The following is a 16,429-nucleotide window of genomic DNA, read 5'->3' on the forward strand; positions in this document are numbered from 1 at the left end:
GGAAGTTTAAAGAAAAGAAGCTCCCACTTGACTTTAATCCTATTCCAATGTATAACTACAGTCTTTTCCTTAGGTACATTATTTCTCTGAGCTTTGAACGACATATTACGTAGCTATGAGCTAAATCTCTGTATATGTGTTTTATTATATTTTGTCACAAATTATGTAACTTAAATATATGGGAATGCAGTATAATGCTGAGAAAGCTATGTCTAACCATAAGAATAGGAGACGAAATTAAATTCCTCTGGTCATGTTATATTCGCTAAGTGTGCAAAACATTTTGAATTTAGAACCACCATTTTGAGTATTCTGACTTTCAAAACAAATCCCGGGTTTTTCTCAGAGTCTTGTTCTGATCTTGCAGTTTGAATGTTGAGTACTATAAAGTCACTACAAAGCGGAGCCATTCCCAAACTTGATATTAGCTATTTCATGTATTCTGTTCCAGTGGTGAAATCTAAAATTTGTTACTACCGGTTCTGTGGGCGTGGCTTGGTGGGAGGGTAATGTGACTGGGTGGGCGTGGCCACTTTTAAAAAACTTTTAAAACCATTTTTTACATGTAAAACCATCTAAAAAATGCTTTCAAAAGGCTCTGACAATCCCAGCTGAGTTGCCTGATCGTCAGAGGGTTCTTAAAAAGCCCTCTGATGATCAGGCAACTCAGCTGGGATCGTCAGAGCTTGGATCATCAGAGCCATTTAAAAGAAAAAAACTTTTTTTCTTTTAAATGGCTCTGACGATCCCAGCTGAGTTGCCTTATCGGCAGGCAACTCAGCTGGGATGTCAGAACTTGGATCGTCAGAGCTTGGCTCTTCAGAGGCCAAGAGAAAGAAAAAGAAAAAAAGTGTCTGATGATCGCATGGCTCAGCTGGGCGTGGGGGGTGGGGGCAGGGATTTTTGCTACCGGTTCTCCGAACTGCCCGCCGCCATCGCTACCTACTTGCCCGGAGCCAGTCCGAACCGGGAGCATTTCACCCCTGTTCTGTTCTCTATGCAACACGTATACTTTTCAGAACATTTGTTTCATGCTTAGGACAAAAAACACTTGAGCTGTTTCAGATTTCGTTCTGTCAGAACACAATCAACTCAGCTCAGTTCTCACCAAATATTAGTGAGAAATTATTGGTATTGTTTTCTCATAAAACACTGTTTATAGGTTTGTAGAAAAATATGTTTTTTAAAAAATAATAACTTTTTTGTCATTGTACGTATATACACAGTGTACCCATACAACAAAATTCACTTAACGCCCAAAGACCAGGTCCAACACACATAACAATCCCCAAACACTCCCCCCACGCACCACAAATTCCCCACCCCTAAACCATCCAAACATCCACACAACAGACCAAGTAATGCTGTCCAACAGCTCACTGATGGTGGCCCTTTAGTTCATTGCTGAGTGCAATTATTTTACTGGTTAAAATGCTGGGACTCTTTCCTATCTGATTGAAAGAGTTCTCTTTTTTTGTTGTTAAGAAAAACAGATTTAAAGAATGTTTTACGGCATTTTCATAATTTGATATTTTGCAAATATTTTGAATTGTAGTACAGCATATCCACACATGGGGAAGAAATGGTGTACAAACATGGATTTTGATATCACTATGCAAAGATATTACTGCTTTTCTGAGGGCCACTTCTTCTGCTATGATATCAATGGGAAAATGCTACTTGAGATACTCAATGCACACGAACGTTCTATTCTCTCTTGTGTCTACTCATCTAATCTTAACATTTTGCTTACTTCTTCAAAAGGCAATGAAAGTAAGTTGGCACCTCAGTTATTTTAATCCACTTCTAATGATATTAACAGAAAGATGTTCATTAATATTATGGAATTTACACTACTTAAAATCAGCAATATCATAAAAACAGAATTTATATTTTAATGTCTTTAGTTACCTGTAATTTTTTTCAGAAAATTGTACAGGGTGACACTTCAAAAGATACTACTTTTTTATGCAATGAAGACTAGCAGATGTATAAAAATATATATGTAAGATTACCTTTAAAAGGATTTATATGCTTGGCATGGATTAGATTGAATTGATTTAATCTCAGCTGGAGCTAGTACCCAAATGTTTGAGCTTGCTTTCTCCAAAGAGAAATGTATTTGTTTGTTTGTTTACTTATTTATTTATTTATCCTTTTAACTGCCTGCTTCCCTCCCAAATTCCTTAATTCTCCTAACTATTCTATTAAACCCATGAAAGAAATTTGCAATTTTAAAAATCTGTTTTATTCTATAAATTCTAATGTGCAATTAATGCTTAAAAGGAATATATGTTACAGTTACCCCCTAAGAAGATGAGATTTCCTCCCATATATATTTTCCTGTAATTTGGAGATGGGGGGAAGGGTCATCTTACTTCCTGTGCTAAAAAGAGAAGAAGTTACTGAAAATAAAGAGCAAATTACGTACTTTTACTTGGAAAATTGTGGGTATTTTTTCAACATTAGTCTAAAGATTAACTCCTGCTTGGAAGAGGGAGCTGTCCTAATTATTATTAAGACTTTATTTAACATTTAAATAGGGTTCCTGTTTTTGTTTCTTCTATCCATTGATCTCTTCCTCTCACCTCAGCCCTAACCGGTTTTGTCCTGCCCCCCTGCTCCTTTTTGCCTTCCCTTCCCTGGACAGCTACTTCTTCCTCTCATCTCACCTGTATTGCTGCAGTTTCATTTCCACTTCCTTTTGGTAATTAATATATACAACAGGAAGGGAGAATGTAAGGAGGAGTATAAGGAGGGAGGAGACTATGCATATACCTGTGTATCTGTCTGTGAGAATAGTTTGAATATTAGAGAGAATGGCTGGTGTTGCAACCAAGTAGTTGTGCGTACAAGAATAATTCCTGCCATAGGCACAAGGAGTTCAATTTGAGGAGTCTGGCTTTTCAGGGAGGTTTCCACTGTGACTTGGAAAGGGGAAGGGTTGCTATCAGAGTTCAGTTCTGCATTCAAGAGTATCATTCGTACAGGGTACTTAACACTGCTTAATAAGGAAGGAGGTAGGCCTTGGATTTTTACTTCGCAAAAAATTTCAAGGAATAGCTAAGGGACACTCCATTGAGACACTCCATTCCTGCACCTACTCTTTGTCATGGGTTCTTTTAGGTATATCTAATTAAGTGGGCTCAAAACACAAAAGAGCCAATGCAACATTGGTTTCTAGACCACACACGCACACAAGCATTCACAAGCTATTACAGCACACCACAATTCTAGTCTTCTCTACTGCTGCTACTCCAACTACTCCTACTTGTGAGTCTTATTATTCCTACTCCTTGTGCATACTGCTAGAGAAAATTATCTCTTTCTAGCTGTTTCAGGCTTGTTTACATCTACAAGGCTGTTTTACAGCACAGTTTTCATAGCCAATTTGTAACACCAGCTGGGGAGAGGGCTTAAAGCAGCATGGGTGCTATCCATTTCTCTCACACCTTTGTCAAAATCCAAAAATGTTGTTAACTACAGTATTAGGGCCATAGAAACCTCTGATATGTTTTTTAATGAAATATTACTTATTAGCTACAGTTTTAATTCCTCAGAATTGACAGATACAAAAAAATATGTATTTTAATATTGAATACAATATCTGTTTCAAGAGTGAATGCCAATTTATTGTATTCTATTAAATGAAGACCATATATTTTAAAAGTGATGCATAAAACAAAAGGGTCATTAGTCATCATTTTTCCCCCATTGGCTTCAATACCTGTTGGTTAACATCAAAGCACATACAGTACAGGCCGGGCTGTGCTTTTAAGATACTGAGAGAAACAAGTTGAACAATCTATAATGCAAACTAGCTGTCAGCCCTGCTCTTCTTGTTTCTTCTTCTCCTTTATGTTCATTAATTGTAAGCATGATTAACTGAAGGAATTTCTTAACATGGAGGGAAAAGCATGAGATTTCTGTTTGCTTGGATGCTGACAACTTGCAAAGACATATGGTGAAATGATCTAGACTAATATTTCCCACTTGGACAATTTCCATATATATTGATTTCAGTTCCTGGATTTTTCAGCAATTAGTAGGTTGACTGGTGACATCTGTGCATTGACATCCAAATACACAGAAGTTGGCCAGGTTAGAAATAGTGACCTAGTTAGAGGTGCCATGCAATGGGTTTGGCAGTATGGAATAAAATATTCCTTCATGTTTTTCAAGGAGAAAATGTCTTATAAGATAAGCTAGCACCTTTTGCATTCATTGATTGTCATTCAAGTATTTATATACGGAAGTTTATTTCTTTGTTCAATGCATATAGTTGCCAATCTCACATACGTGGATTCCAACTTTATACCTGTAACTGAATCTATGTTTTTCTTATCTTTTTTAATCCAGTAAAATCTTGGAATGACCAAGGCTGCTTGCTCCATGTATTTCAAGGTCATTCCAAAACGGTTACAAAGCTTCTACTGCATCCAAACACTACTTCTTTATTTATCTCTGGATCTCTAGATGGATCAGTCAAACTCTGGTCATTTGATACTATGGATGCTTTTTACAGGTAGCTGGAAAAAACTTTTTTTTAAAAAAATCTACATATCTCCTGGGTTGAATCCAAAGACAATGTTATAAAGAAAGTTTCCTGAGCATCAGTCCATATGTTTCCTATATTAAAATATGCGCTCTAAAAAAAAATCAGGGTACTTCAGAGACTTTTTAAAAAAATCTATACCAACATTCACAGTGCTACAATTATGAGTATGCTTTGCAACTCTGGAACATGCAGAGAATGTCAGATTATCATTGTTTTCTCTTGCTATCTTGGAGGTAACCAGTATCCAAACTCTCCTTTGAACCCACTGTTAGTACATCAGTTTATGAGTTAACAAAAACTCTTCATTCCCTTTCAACAATTAAATAGCCTCTAAACTATACCTTAATTTTTAAAAGAAATACCAGTATGGGGTACCTTGCCAAAAAAACCACATATACATAAAACAAAACAAATAAACTGAAAGGTAAAAGCACGGGAATTTTTAAAATATAAACAAATGCTTTTAGATATGGTGATTTAGATATGGTGTGCATTGAGAAGCCTTTTGGTAGGAAAATGAAGGAAGAGCAGCTATAAAAATGCATATAAAAATATCAGGGTATAGAAATTCTGTTACAAAATACTGACTTCAATGGAGCCGTGGGGAGAGGATTGATTGCAGATAGTATTACCTGCTCTGATTTCAGATGAAAGTAAAATGGTGAAACTGAAGACAAGAATCAGGTTTATGGTGAAAAAAATAATCCTGGGAAAAGCAGGCAATTTTCATGAGCTAGGCAAATGTTATGGAAAATTTCACTGATAGAGCAAGAAATACAGAAAGAGTAAGCTGTACAAACATCAGGTTAGAAATGAGATAGTTTTGATGTCATCAAAGCAATTGAGACATTCTATTGGCAGTTTAAAAATATTCAGAAGGACTTAGGGTGACAGGATACCTTTGAATCAATTTTGTATCAGTTACATACAATAAGTAGGCTAGTATTAAGCTTTTAGTATATAAAATATAAATAGAATATAAAAATATAAATAGAATATAAATATTAAAGTAGTGCAAAGCAGGCTTCAAAGTAAGCTGGAGTTAACATAGATATGAGTACATATAAAGTTGTTTTGAATTAGTGTCCATAAAATAATTTTATTTTTATAAAGATGTGGGATTTTTCCCTTGCACAAGTCATTGTAAAACACCTCAGTGATGCATAACTATAGTAGCTTTCAGATGGAGTTAAAAATAAAAAATTTGCAGAATGTGTTCTGCATTTTTCTGTGTGATCTTCTGTGATTATACAGAAATTATTACAGTAATAATGTAATAATTTAATAAATTATGTAATGTTTTCATTTGTTGACAAAAGTACAGCCTTCTTCAAACAAATTACCTCAGGTATTTAGAATATAATTCCTATTCGTTTCAGCCTTTCTATTGATCAATGATGGGAGTTGTATTCTAAAACATCTATGAAGACTCTGGTTCAATTGTACAAATTATCATTTTATGAACATGTTAAATGTTGTTCTATCACACATTTGAAAGTGGTTGCTTCAGGAGTACATAATAGCTGACTTCCTTTTTTCTTCTTACATTTGGTCTATACTGCTATTCTTCTTCGTCCAGTTTATCCCTCTTCCAAGAAGGAATACTTTCGATTGGCACTATGGAAGATAAATTTCTTTACTGCTGCTCTGCTCGCAATGTTCATATTTATGATCTGAATTCATTCACCAGCTTTTGGAGTCATGTCAACAGCCCAGTAAATCACTTCCACATCTGTAGTGCTGTTGGGAAATCCAACAGGGTGGTGGCAATGGGTATTGATAACAGGTATGTTAAAACAATAATAAAACTGGCAATCTTCCTCTAAACCTTTTTATTTATTTATTAGTCATATTTCTATGCCGCCCACTCTCCGAGGACTTTGGGTGGCTTACACCAAAGACAGTATACTAAATAGCATATTGCCCCCAACAATCTGGGTCCTTATTTTACCCACCTCGGAAGGATGGAAGGCTGAGTCAACTTTGAGCCGGTGAGATTTGATCCGCTGATCTGCTGAACTAGCAGTCAGCTGAAGTAGCTGCAGTACTGCACTCTAACCACTGCGCCACCTCGGCCCAAACCTTTTTAGGATTTTTGTTAGATATTATTGTTTTTAATATGAACTAAACTCTGATAAGAACTGAAATAGTCCCCAAATAAGTACTCTTGTGGATAACAATAGCTGTTACAATGTTACCATATACTGTATAACTAAAACAAACTTCCCTAATTTATGACGATTGACTATATGGAAGCATTGTATGACAACAAAATCTTTATTTAAGATTTATTTTATGAATGTTATAACTGTGAAATGGTTTTTTAAATATAATTTTTACTAAATTTTCTCTTGTTTATTTTCAAAGTTTAAGAATATTCTCTGTTCAAACTGGGAAGAAATTATGCACTGTTTTGCCACCTCCTTATCCCCCTATGCTGCAGCCAGTTCTCAGCTTTACCTACAACAGGACTTGTGGAACTGTTTATTTTCTATTGACACCTTGTGAAATATGGATTTATACAGCAAGGTAATAAGACACCTCTATTTTAATAGCAATTGAAAATAGTTATTATTTTAGGAGAGGATAATGTGTTAGATGTGAAAAATGAGAAAAGTTGAAGTTGAACATAAAATATAGAATAAGACACAGAATAATAGAGTTGGAAGGGACCTTGGAGGTCTTCTAATCAATCCTCTATTCGAGCAGGAGACCCTATAGCATTTCAGACAAATGGCTGTCCAGTCTCTTTTTAAACACCTCTAGTGATGGAGCACCCACAGCTTCTGGAGGCAAGCTATTCTATTAGTTTATTGCTCTCACCATTTTGAAATTTCTCCTTAGTTCTAGCTTGCTTCTTTCCTTGGTTAGTTTCCATCCACTGTTTCTTGTTTTGGCTTTCAGTGCTTTGGAAATTAGTTTGACTCCCTCATCTTTGTAGGAGCCCCTCAAATATTGGAACAATGCTATTATTATTATTTTTTTAAAATTTGATTTATATGCCGCCCTTCTCCGGAGACTCAGGGAGGCTTACAATGCGCTAAGCAATAGCCTTCATCCTTTTGTATATTTATACGAAGTCAGCTTATTGCCCCCACAACTGGGTCCTCAATTTACCTACCTTAGAAAGGATGGAAAGCTGAGTCAACCTTGAGCCTGGCGAGATTCGAACCTGCAGTAATTGCAGGCAGCTGGTCTTAATAATAGGGTGCTTTAGACCACTGTACTACCAAGGATCTGAGAAACCAACAAGTGCATTACGTCTCTCCTAGTCCTAAATTTTGAAAACCTAAGAGGGAAAAATGGCAAATATTTTTTCTATAATTGAAAGTATAATATGTGGATGGAATTGATAGAATTAATTTATAGAAATGGGCCAAGAAACTTATAATATCAGAATGTTGTAGCTTTTATTTCAATGAAAAAGAAATACTCTTTGTTTTCCTGATATATTTCAGAACTAAAATGAAATACATGTACATTAGCTTTCAGCTTCAAGTGTCTTAGGAAGTAAAAACATTTTAACAAATGTAAACAAAGCAGTGGCAAAACATATGTGTTTGTTTTTGCATCTCCATTTTATAATTGTGTTGTGCCAATTGTGTCGTGTTGTGTTTTTAATTAATAAAAATAATTGAAACTGTTAATTTGTAAAAGAAAATTAATATATAAGAATATGAAGTTGCTTCCAATTCCATAGTAATATGCCATCTTGAAATCTATGATACTATTTATATATTTTTCCCAAGTATTCACAGTTCCAACTTTTGATTTTCAATTTGCATTTGAATATGGGAAAGAAATAAGGAAAATAACAAGATATCATCTGAACAACAAAACTATCATTAAACTGATTTAACTGAACAGTATTTTCTGATATCTTTGCTGTCTAATATATGTGCCTGCTTAGCTGAATAGTTAGGATGACCTTTTTTCTTAGGCGATCCTACCAGGTATATATATTCTTGACATACAGTCCCTGTATTCTCTAGTCATCCCCTCTAGGAATAACAGCCTTTCGTGATGAGATAGAATACCAGGACTTGAGAAGAGATAAATAGTAGCTTCATGCTTTTGGTTATAAAACAGTTCTAAACCAAAATTGTTGGCTAAGATAAGAAAATCATAATATTACTTTAAAATTAATTATAATTTTAATTCCCATTTGGTTTTTAGTCAGCCCTTCTGACTGGCCCCACTTCCCTATTCTTTTTAAACTGGAGCCTTTGGTTGTTATATAAAAATTATTGACAAAAATGGATTGGTTCTGACAATGTGCTCAATGAATATTAGTTTAAACCTCAGTTCTGATTATTTACAGATGATGTGCGTCCTTAATTCCTAAAAAACAGTTTGTATCAATTCTCAAAAGATCTTTTCTTTGCCCATTGGGTGAGATAAAAACAGCTTTGTAGTTTTTGAAGCGCTTGAAAAATAATATTTAAAGGGATGGGAGTTTCTGGCACAAAATTTGAAAAAACAAAACAGACTTTCAGTTTCTTGTATTGTGTTGCAATCTGAAGAACAGTTGATTGGATATTCATGTCAACATACAGTATGCAGCAACAGTTAAAGTGAGAACAGGGAATATATAGAGGACTATTTTTCCCCCATTGTTCATTCAAATGTGAAAAGCTAATGAAATCAATATCAAAAGATAACTCAAGTAATTTCCCAAATGAAATTATCCGACTTTTTTCTGCTTTCAGTGTCAAAGACAGGTTCCTATATTTCATCTTTATTGTTACGATAACAAACTTTTTAAAAAAACATTCAAAGCAGCATTTTGTATGCAATATATGTTTTTGGTGTGAATTGTTTGCTGTTCCTAATACAATAGATAATTTCAATCTAATCTTCGACCCATGATTATTGCTATTGGTATTATACACCTGAGGTTGGTTTTGATTTTAGGACTGATCCTGCTTGTAGAGCAGCAGTATGGACCACAAGGGAACTACAAGAACATTTACATCGAAAACACCCTTTAGCTTCGCAAGTATCTTTAATTTTTGTTGTAATTAAACCAAATTGTTGGACAGCTTCTTCATATGTTATAAAGACTTTCATGAAAAAAATTGGTTTGTTCAAAACAAGACATTTTGATGGTATTAATGCACAACATTAAAAATATTGGGTTTATATACATAACTCATTCTTCAAAACATACCATAATTTTGTTTCACAAATTTGTAATACTGTACAGTGATCTTTATGAAAATTATTTATTTATTGTATTTATAATTATAATTTTCTATTCAAAAAATGCAGAAGATAGCTAAGGATAAAAACATCTTTAAAATTAAAAATCATAGGTCTAGATAAACAGGAGAGTCTTGAATCTTTGGCAAAATAGTAGTAGCAATTAGTGGTATCTCTCAAGAAAATACATCCCTCAGAACTGGAGTAACAACCAAAAAATAAAAGCATTTTTAAGAGGGCTTCTCCAGATATCAGTATCAGACATGATTCCTTAGTCAAGTCCTAAGATATTTAGGTCAAAAGCAACATTATATATTGTGGCTAGAATAAAACTGAAAACAGTACAGGACTTTCAATATAGAGATAACATGTGCATAGTACTGTGTTAGTTAACAGCACACTGCATCCTTAGTATGTATCAGCATTAGAACATTACATATACCCCAGTGGTGAAATCTAAATTTTTATACTACTGGTTCTGTGGGCATGGCTTGGTGGGCGTGGCAGGGAAAGGATACTGCAAAATCTCCATTCCCACCCAACTCCAGGAGAAGGATATTGCAAAATCCCCATTCCCTCCCCACTCCTGGGGAAGGATATTGCAAAATCTCCATTCCCACCCCACTCTGGGGCTAGCCAGAGGTAGTCTTTGCTGGTTCTCCGAACTACTCAAAATTTCCGTTACTGGTTCTCCAGAACCTGCTGGATTTCACCCCCAATATACCCTCTTGGTGGTGGGATGTAAAATACTCTATATTGACTTGCAAAGTACTCTTTATGAAGAAAACATGATCTAATCCAATGGAAGAGAGTTGAATGCATGTAGGGATGTGAGGGTGTAGATTTAATTACAAATGAAAAGGCAAAAGTTTATGTCACCGTATATGAACTGTGATTTTAGGTCGTTTAAGGCTGTGCATGAAAGCTTAGAATTGTTATTTCTTATGCTTCAGTAATTGTTAATAATGGAAAAACTAGGTAGTTTCTGGTTCAGAAGGAAGATGGTCTGATCTTGTGATAGTCCCCATCAAATGGATTTCCAGAGAATAGAGACTGGGCTTTTTCAGAAAGCCTTTCATAATCACACAGTTGGAAAAAGATCTGAAGAATCAGAAAGAATGAACAAAGAAACAAAAAAAAGTCTCAGCACAGTGTTGTTGGAGAAAATTGTTAAGGCTACCTTATTTAGCTCTTTGGAGCAGCCAGATCAATGTTTAAGGTATCACAATCATTCAGTAACATCTTCTGGACATGGTCTGAAAGTAAAGAATGAAAATTGCTAATGGCTGATGCAAGCCCAGCTGACATTCTACAAAGAGATCAAAGATAACTAATAGGACTGCGTTCTCCTTATCCTTTTCACATCACAATGGCCAGAGCAATCTCAATCTTACATCCAAGCAGAAGCCTATTTTTGTTTTATAAAAATTAAAAAAAACATGAAAAAAGAGCTTTCCAATTACCTTTTTGGAGTAGCTATAAGACCGATCACAATCAGATCCGATCAACTGATTGTGTTGCCTGTGTAGAGATATAAATACTTACCTAAGAGAGTTGGCTGACTGGCTGGCTCTGTCAGTCATATCATGAAAATACAGTTATTATCTGAGAACTTAAGTAAATGATTGAAACATCTGATCAGAGCAGAAATAAAAATTAGAACTCTGGCTTAAAGTGTGCATCTGTTATCTTTGTAAGCAGTAAAGAAATCAGAACAAGTCATAAACCAAAGATTATACAAAGTAGTAATGATGGTTACATTTTTATATAGAGGAAATATTTTCTTTTTGAACTGTGCAAAGATTAACTAATCAGAACAAAGGATTTTAGAATAAATTTTTAAATTTTAATTTTGTTGATGGGGGAGAGTATGATAAACAATAGGGTAAATATGCCTCCAAGGAATAATATCTCAAAAGAAGAAAGTATTCATGAAAATGAAATAAGATTGATGCAGAGATTTTAACTAAAATACTGTATAAAGATGTTTCTCTTTGTCTACAAATGGCTGAAATAGAAATGATCCCTGACCATGGGCTACTACATTTCCCCATGCAACCTCTTAAAATAATAATAACGAATTATTTAATTTATATGCTGTAGACTCTCAACAACTCAGGGAAACAGCTTCTTTGGGAAGGGAAAAAGCTACTGCCTAACATGTTGAAATAGTAATTTGCAGGTGTCTGCTCAATTACTATTTCAACATGTTAGGCAGTAGCTTTTTCCCTTCCCAAAGAAGTTGTTTCATTGTAGAATTATGATGTAACAACTGATAATTAATAGTTTTGTCTGGTAAATGCATAACAACAATGATCAAAATCGCTTTATGAAAGCGTTGTCTCTTTTATACAAGTAAATTGACTTACAACTGATAGATACTTATTGATTAAAAGGTATCTTATATATCTTCCTAGATGTACTGAGAAAAATGGATATTTTCAACATACACAAAAAAGGAACTTTAGGACTTCAGTGAAATGTGAATGCCTCTGCAGCTTGTCCTCACCACTATGTTACTTGGTAGATGAAGGAATGGTGTATGCAGATAATGAGGAATTTCTGGTTCTCGGTATGCAGGTAAAAATCCAGCAGGATATAGATTTATGTATATTTGCTATTAGAATTTATTTGAAAATGATAACTTCGGCATGTTTCACAAATATTACAAATAAAAAAAAAATCCTCCTTAAATTACTGATCATTAAGAAGGTGGTACACACGATCAGAATTGTAAGATTCTGTTATTATAGTCAATCCTAATAAAAGTAATTTTAGTCTTCCTGTTGAATTGACTTTATAGTCTGGTTTACCTAATAGAGCTCACATATACTGATATACTCTAAAGCAGGAGTGTCAAACTCATGACCCGTGGGCCGGATGCGTCACATGCTGGCTCTGCCCCTGCCCAGTTTAGCAAAGGGGGAAAAGTTCCGATATGTCACATGACGCCACCGTGATGAAGCAACGTTGACACCTCTGCTCTAAAGTATCATCACGCATCAAATTATATTTTTCGAGAAAGTAATATGAGTCACGGTGTCTAATAAAGGTAAAGTATCAGATATAAAAATCAAAACTGGATCAGTGTGAGAGAAAAGATCCTAAACGAAAAGGCACGTTTAGTCTCATCTAACATATTGGTTGATATGAAAGGTGAAAAGTTGAATATGAAAGGAAATGGGCATTGAGACTGAGGAAAGTGAGCAAACTCACTCAAGGAGATGAAACGGAAAAAAAGGGGTGACCACTGCATGGAGATTATAAAATACTGTGTTTCCCGAAAATAAGACATGTCCGGATAATAAGCCCAATCGGGCTTTTCAGCGCATGTGATAATATAAGCCACCCCTACAAAATAAACCCCCCCACCAACTACTTACACGCATGCGCAGCCAGTCCTGCCATTTCCTCTGGTTGCTTGCTGCACAACCAAACGAGTTCAGGAGGCGAGGTCAGAGGGGGGGAGGGGGGACATGTCCTCCCCTCCCTGTTCTTCACATTGGCTGAGCGGCCCAACACGTCCCACCCTACCCCAATGGCAATAGCAGCCTGGCTGTTTCCCTTCCCCGCTGTCTTTTTATCAAGAGAGGTGGCAGGTGGGGTGGGGGAGAAGTGAGATGTGTGGACCAAGACATGGGTCCCCTTGCCGTCTCTTCTCCCCCCCTCGCTGGACAGGGCTCCTGCCCCTTACTTAGCCATCCTCCCCCTTTAGGGATGCAATTTGGGGGTGGCAGGTGGGGTAGGTGAGAAGTGGGACACAGGTCTTACCTTTCAAGCTCCGTCACTTTCCTCCCCGTTGTGTCCAGTGAAACACGCTATAAAAGAAAACCTTCTCGCGAGTTCAATCAAACTTCTCAAACTCACGAGGTTTTTTTTTAAAGGGGGCGGGTGACTAAGCAAGGGGCAGGAGCCCTGCCATGCCCAGCGAGGGGGGAGAAGAGACGACAAGGGGAGCCATGTCTCGGTCCACGCATCTCGCTTCTCCCCGACCCCACCTGCCACCCCTCTTGATAAAGAGAAGGTGAGGAAAGGAAACAGCTGTTGCCATTGGTGTGGGGTGGGATGTGTTGGGCCACTCAGCCAGTGCATAGAACAGGGAGGGGAGGTGACAGCAGCGATGGGACATCCAAACCCTTATTTGGGGGGGGGGGTGTCAAAAGAAAATAAGACCCTGTCTTATTTTGGGGAAAACACGGTAGTATCAGGCAGGCAGATAGCATTGACAAAATATGTCCATAGTATTGCAACCAAAATTATAAGCATCTGGAATTCAAAAAGCTATAAGGAATGATTTGAAGTGTTGGCTGTGTTTAGCCTGGAGAAGAGAAGAATATGTAGACACATGAATGCTATCTTCAAACATGTAAAGAATTGTGATATAGAAATGTTCAGGATTGTTCCAGAAGATAGGAGAAGAAACTGTGTTCAAACTGCAAGCAAGTAGATTTTAGCTTAATATCAGGGCGGGAAATCCTGTTGATAAGAGTTGTTGGGCAATGGAGCAGATTGCCATGAGAAATGGTGGGCTGTCTAATGATGGAAGTATTATTAAAAAGAGGCTGAATGCCCTATGCCAGAGATGCAATATTAGGGTTTGCCTAACTGGATTGCCAGAGTCCCTTCTAAACCTAACATTCTATGATTCTAGGGAACACTGTAATTTTTCTAGGGAATATTTAAAATTCATTCAATCATTTAAATTATGATGTTGAATTAATAAATCAAAGTTTATTGGGAAAATTAAAATTTAATAAAATTAAACTTAGATGTGTTGATTTAGATGAGTTTATTTATTGGCCATAAGTTTTCATAGTTTTATATTCCCTGTCTTTCATGCTAGGTGACAACCCGTAATTATATTTGAGATGTATTTTGAGCAAGTATAGTAATTAATTAAAGTTAGGTATAAATACATATTTTAGTTGGTTCAGGTATTCAGGCATTATCTAAAATGCAGTATGAAATGTTCAGTTTACTTGTTCAGTACCTTAAAAGAAACCTTTTAACAGTGTAATCAGTATACAAAATAAACTTACATACATCATTTTGGAATTACTGAAAGCAAGGATAAGCAACTCTGTATCTCATTCATTCATTAATATACATATGAAATGTGAAGTTACATTATTTCAATTTGCCACAGAGTTTTGTACAACATAAAATGTATCTCTATGTTATTGTAGAGTAGTTCTCTTATATTTTGATAGTTGTGACTCAAAGATTATTTTTTTTAAATCTGAGGTTGCACTTAAGATTTAGTCATTAGATTTTTATTTGGTGACTTTTATTAAACTGCAAATATCTATAACAAGGGCTTTGAACTTTTTCAGGCAGCAGTACTTGTAAGTTTAAAACTTCCCAGAATCCTTGATCAAGGGACAATACTCTAGACATAAAAAGTTGGCGGCATTTGAATGTTTTTACTTGCCATTAGTCTTTCCCATCAAATTCTTCAGAAATGCTAGAGTTCCATGAAACACCTTTGAAAAACCCTGATCTATAAAACATTTATTTTCAAGGATTTAAACATTCTAAGCAGTTTATTCATATAAAATGAATAACACAAAATCATTGCCTCCAGAACACAGTGCTATGATGAGAAAGCATCCCATAATACTCCCACAAAAAATTTCCATTTGTGAATTTCCATATATGTGTGTGTGTATGTTCATGTGGTATAGCAGATTTTCATCATATTGGGTATAATATTTCTTTTAAAAGGATGGAAGAATTCTATTTCTCCATACATCTGTTCAAAACTTGGTATATTATGAGATGGCTACTTACGAAGATCCTGTAAGTGCATCTTTCCTAATATTTCTTTTAATGTAATGCTAAATGTATGCATGTCAGGTACTGGACCCAACTGTTCCTCTTCATCATCAACCACCTCCAGACCTGGGGGCTGTTGACTCTCCATCTGAGAGCTGATGGATGGCCCAGGCTCCACTTCTGTCTCTCTCTCCCTCTGCCAGCTCCATTCCCTCTTCCCCCTCAAAGCTCCCAGATTGCCCTGATGCTGACCCTGACTCCCATGCCGCCTCCTCCTCTGATTCGGCTCTGAGGCCAGTGGCTGACAGGCCACAACAGATACATCAAAGCAGAGAAAGGAACAAAGGAAAATCCCATTGCAAGCATAATCCCAAGCCTCCCCCACTCCCACCAGAATGGCAAGGTCCCAATAGAGATCTATGGGACCTGAAACATATATTCAGTTTCTTGTTTCAAAATTAGTCAGTTTCTTGTTTTAAAATGCAATATATTGCCACTTAGAATTATAAATTTACATGATCATGATTTTCAAGTAAGGTTTGGTTGTGTGAAATGGATATCACTGGGATCTGCTATACTGGACAGATCTTCATCCATTTTGGAATGTTAAAAGCTGTGAGGAAAATTTCAGTATAGTTACGCAAAAATTACCATTTCAGTTATCAAAAGCTGCTACAAGAGTAATCCTACATGTTATAGTATCTTAATTTGCTGTGCCCTTTTGTAATAAAGGTTGAGATACAATTGTTTGATCTATGCACAGAAGGTTGCATATATACACAGTGATCTGTATTGCACCCAAAGGATTCCTTCAGAAGGGATTTTTTCAACCACAAAATTCCAATATTCATTAACACTTGTTTTACCAACTCCTAAAGTGTTATGAATTAAATC

At 35.9% G+C, this 16,429-nt stretch overlaps 1 protein-coding gene across 2 annotated transcripts in view; it reads left to right on the forward strand.

Moving 5' to 3' along the window:
- LOC117673867 (uncharacterized) overlaps nt 1-16,429 on the forward strand; it is a 68,341-nt gene continuing 51,912 nt past the window's right edge. For both annotated transcript variants that reach the window (XR_015732670.1, XM_034431534.3), the window contains exons 1-8: nt 1-73; nt 1,556-1,773; nt 4,360-4,525; nt 6,138-6,344; nt 6,926-7,087; nt 9,473-9,553; nt 12,178-12,340; nt 15,485-15,559. Coding sequence is in view for 1 of the 2 variants with exons in the window: in XM_034431534.3 (XP_034287425.2) it covers nt 48-73; nt 1,556-1,773; nt 4,360-4,525; nt 6,138-6,344; nt 6,926-7,087; nt 9,473-9,553; nt 12,178-12,340; nt 15,485-15,559 (1,098 nt within the window). In the remaining variant the exon portion in view is untranslated. The remainder of the gene's footprint in view (nt 74-1,555; nt 1,774-4,359; nt 4,526-6,137; nt 6,345-6,925; nt 7,088-9,472; nt 9,554-12,177; nt 12,341-15,484; nt 15,560-16,429) is intronic.

This window comes from Pantherophis guttatus, chromosome 2, assembly GCF_059756535.1.
Source record: "Pantherophis guttatus breed Tessera chromosome 2, ASM5975653v1, whole genome shotgun sequence".
In the NCBI taxonomy this organism is placed as follows: domain Eukaryota; kingdom Metazoa; phylum Chordata; class Lepidosauria; order Squamata; family Colubridae; genus Pantherophis; species Pantherophis guttatus.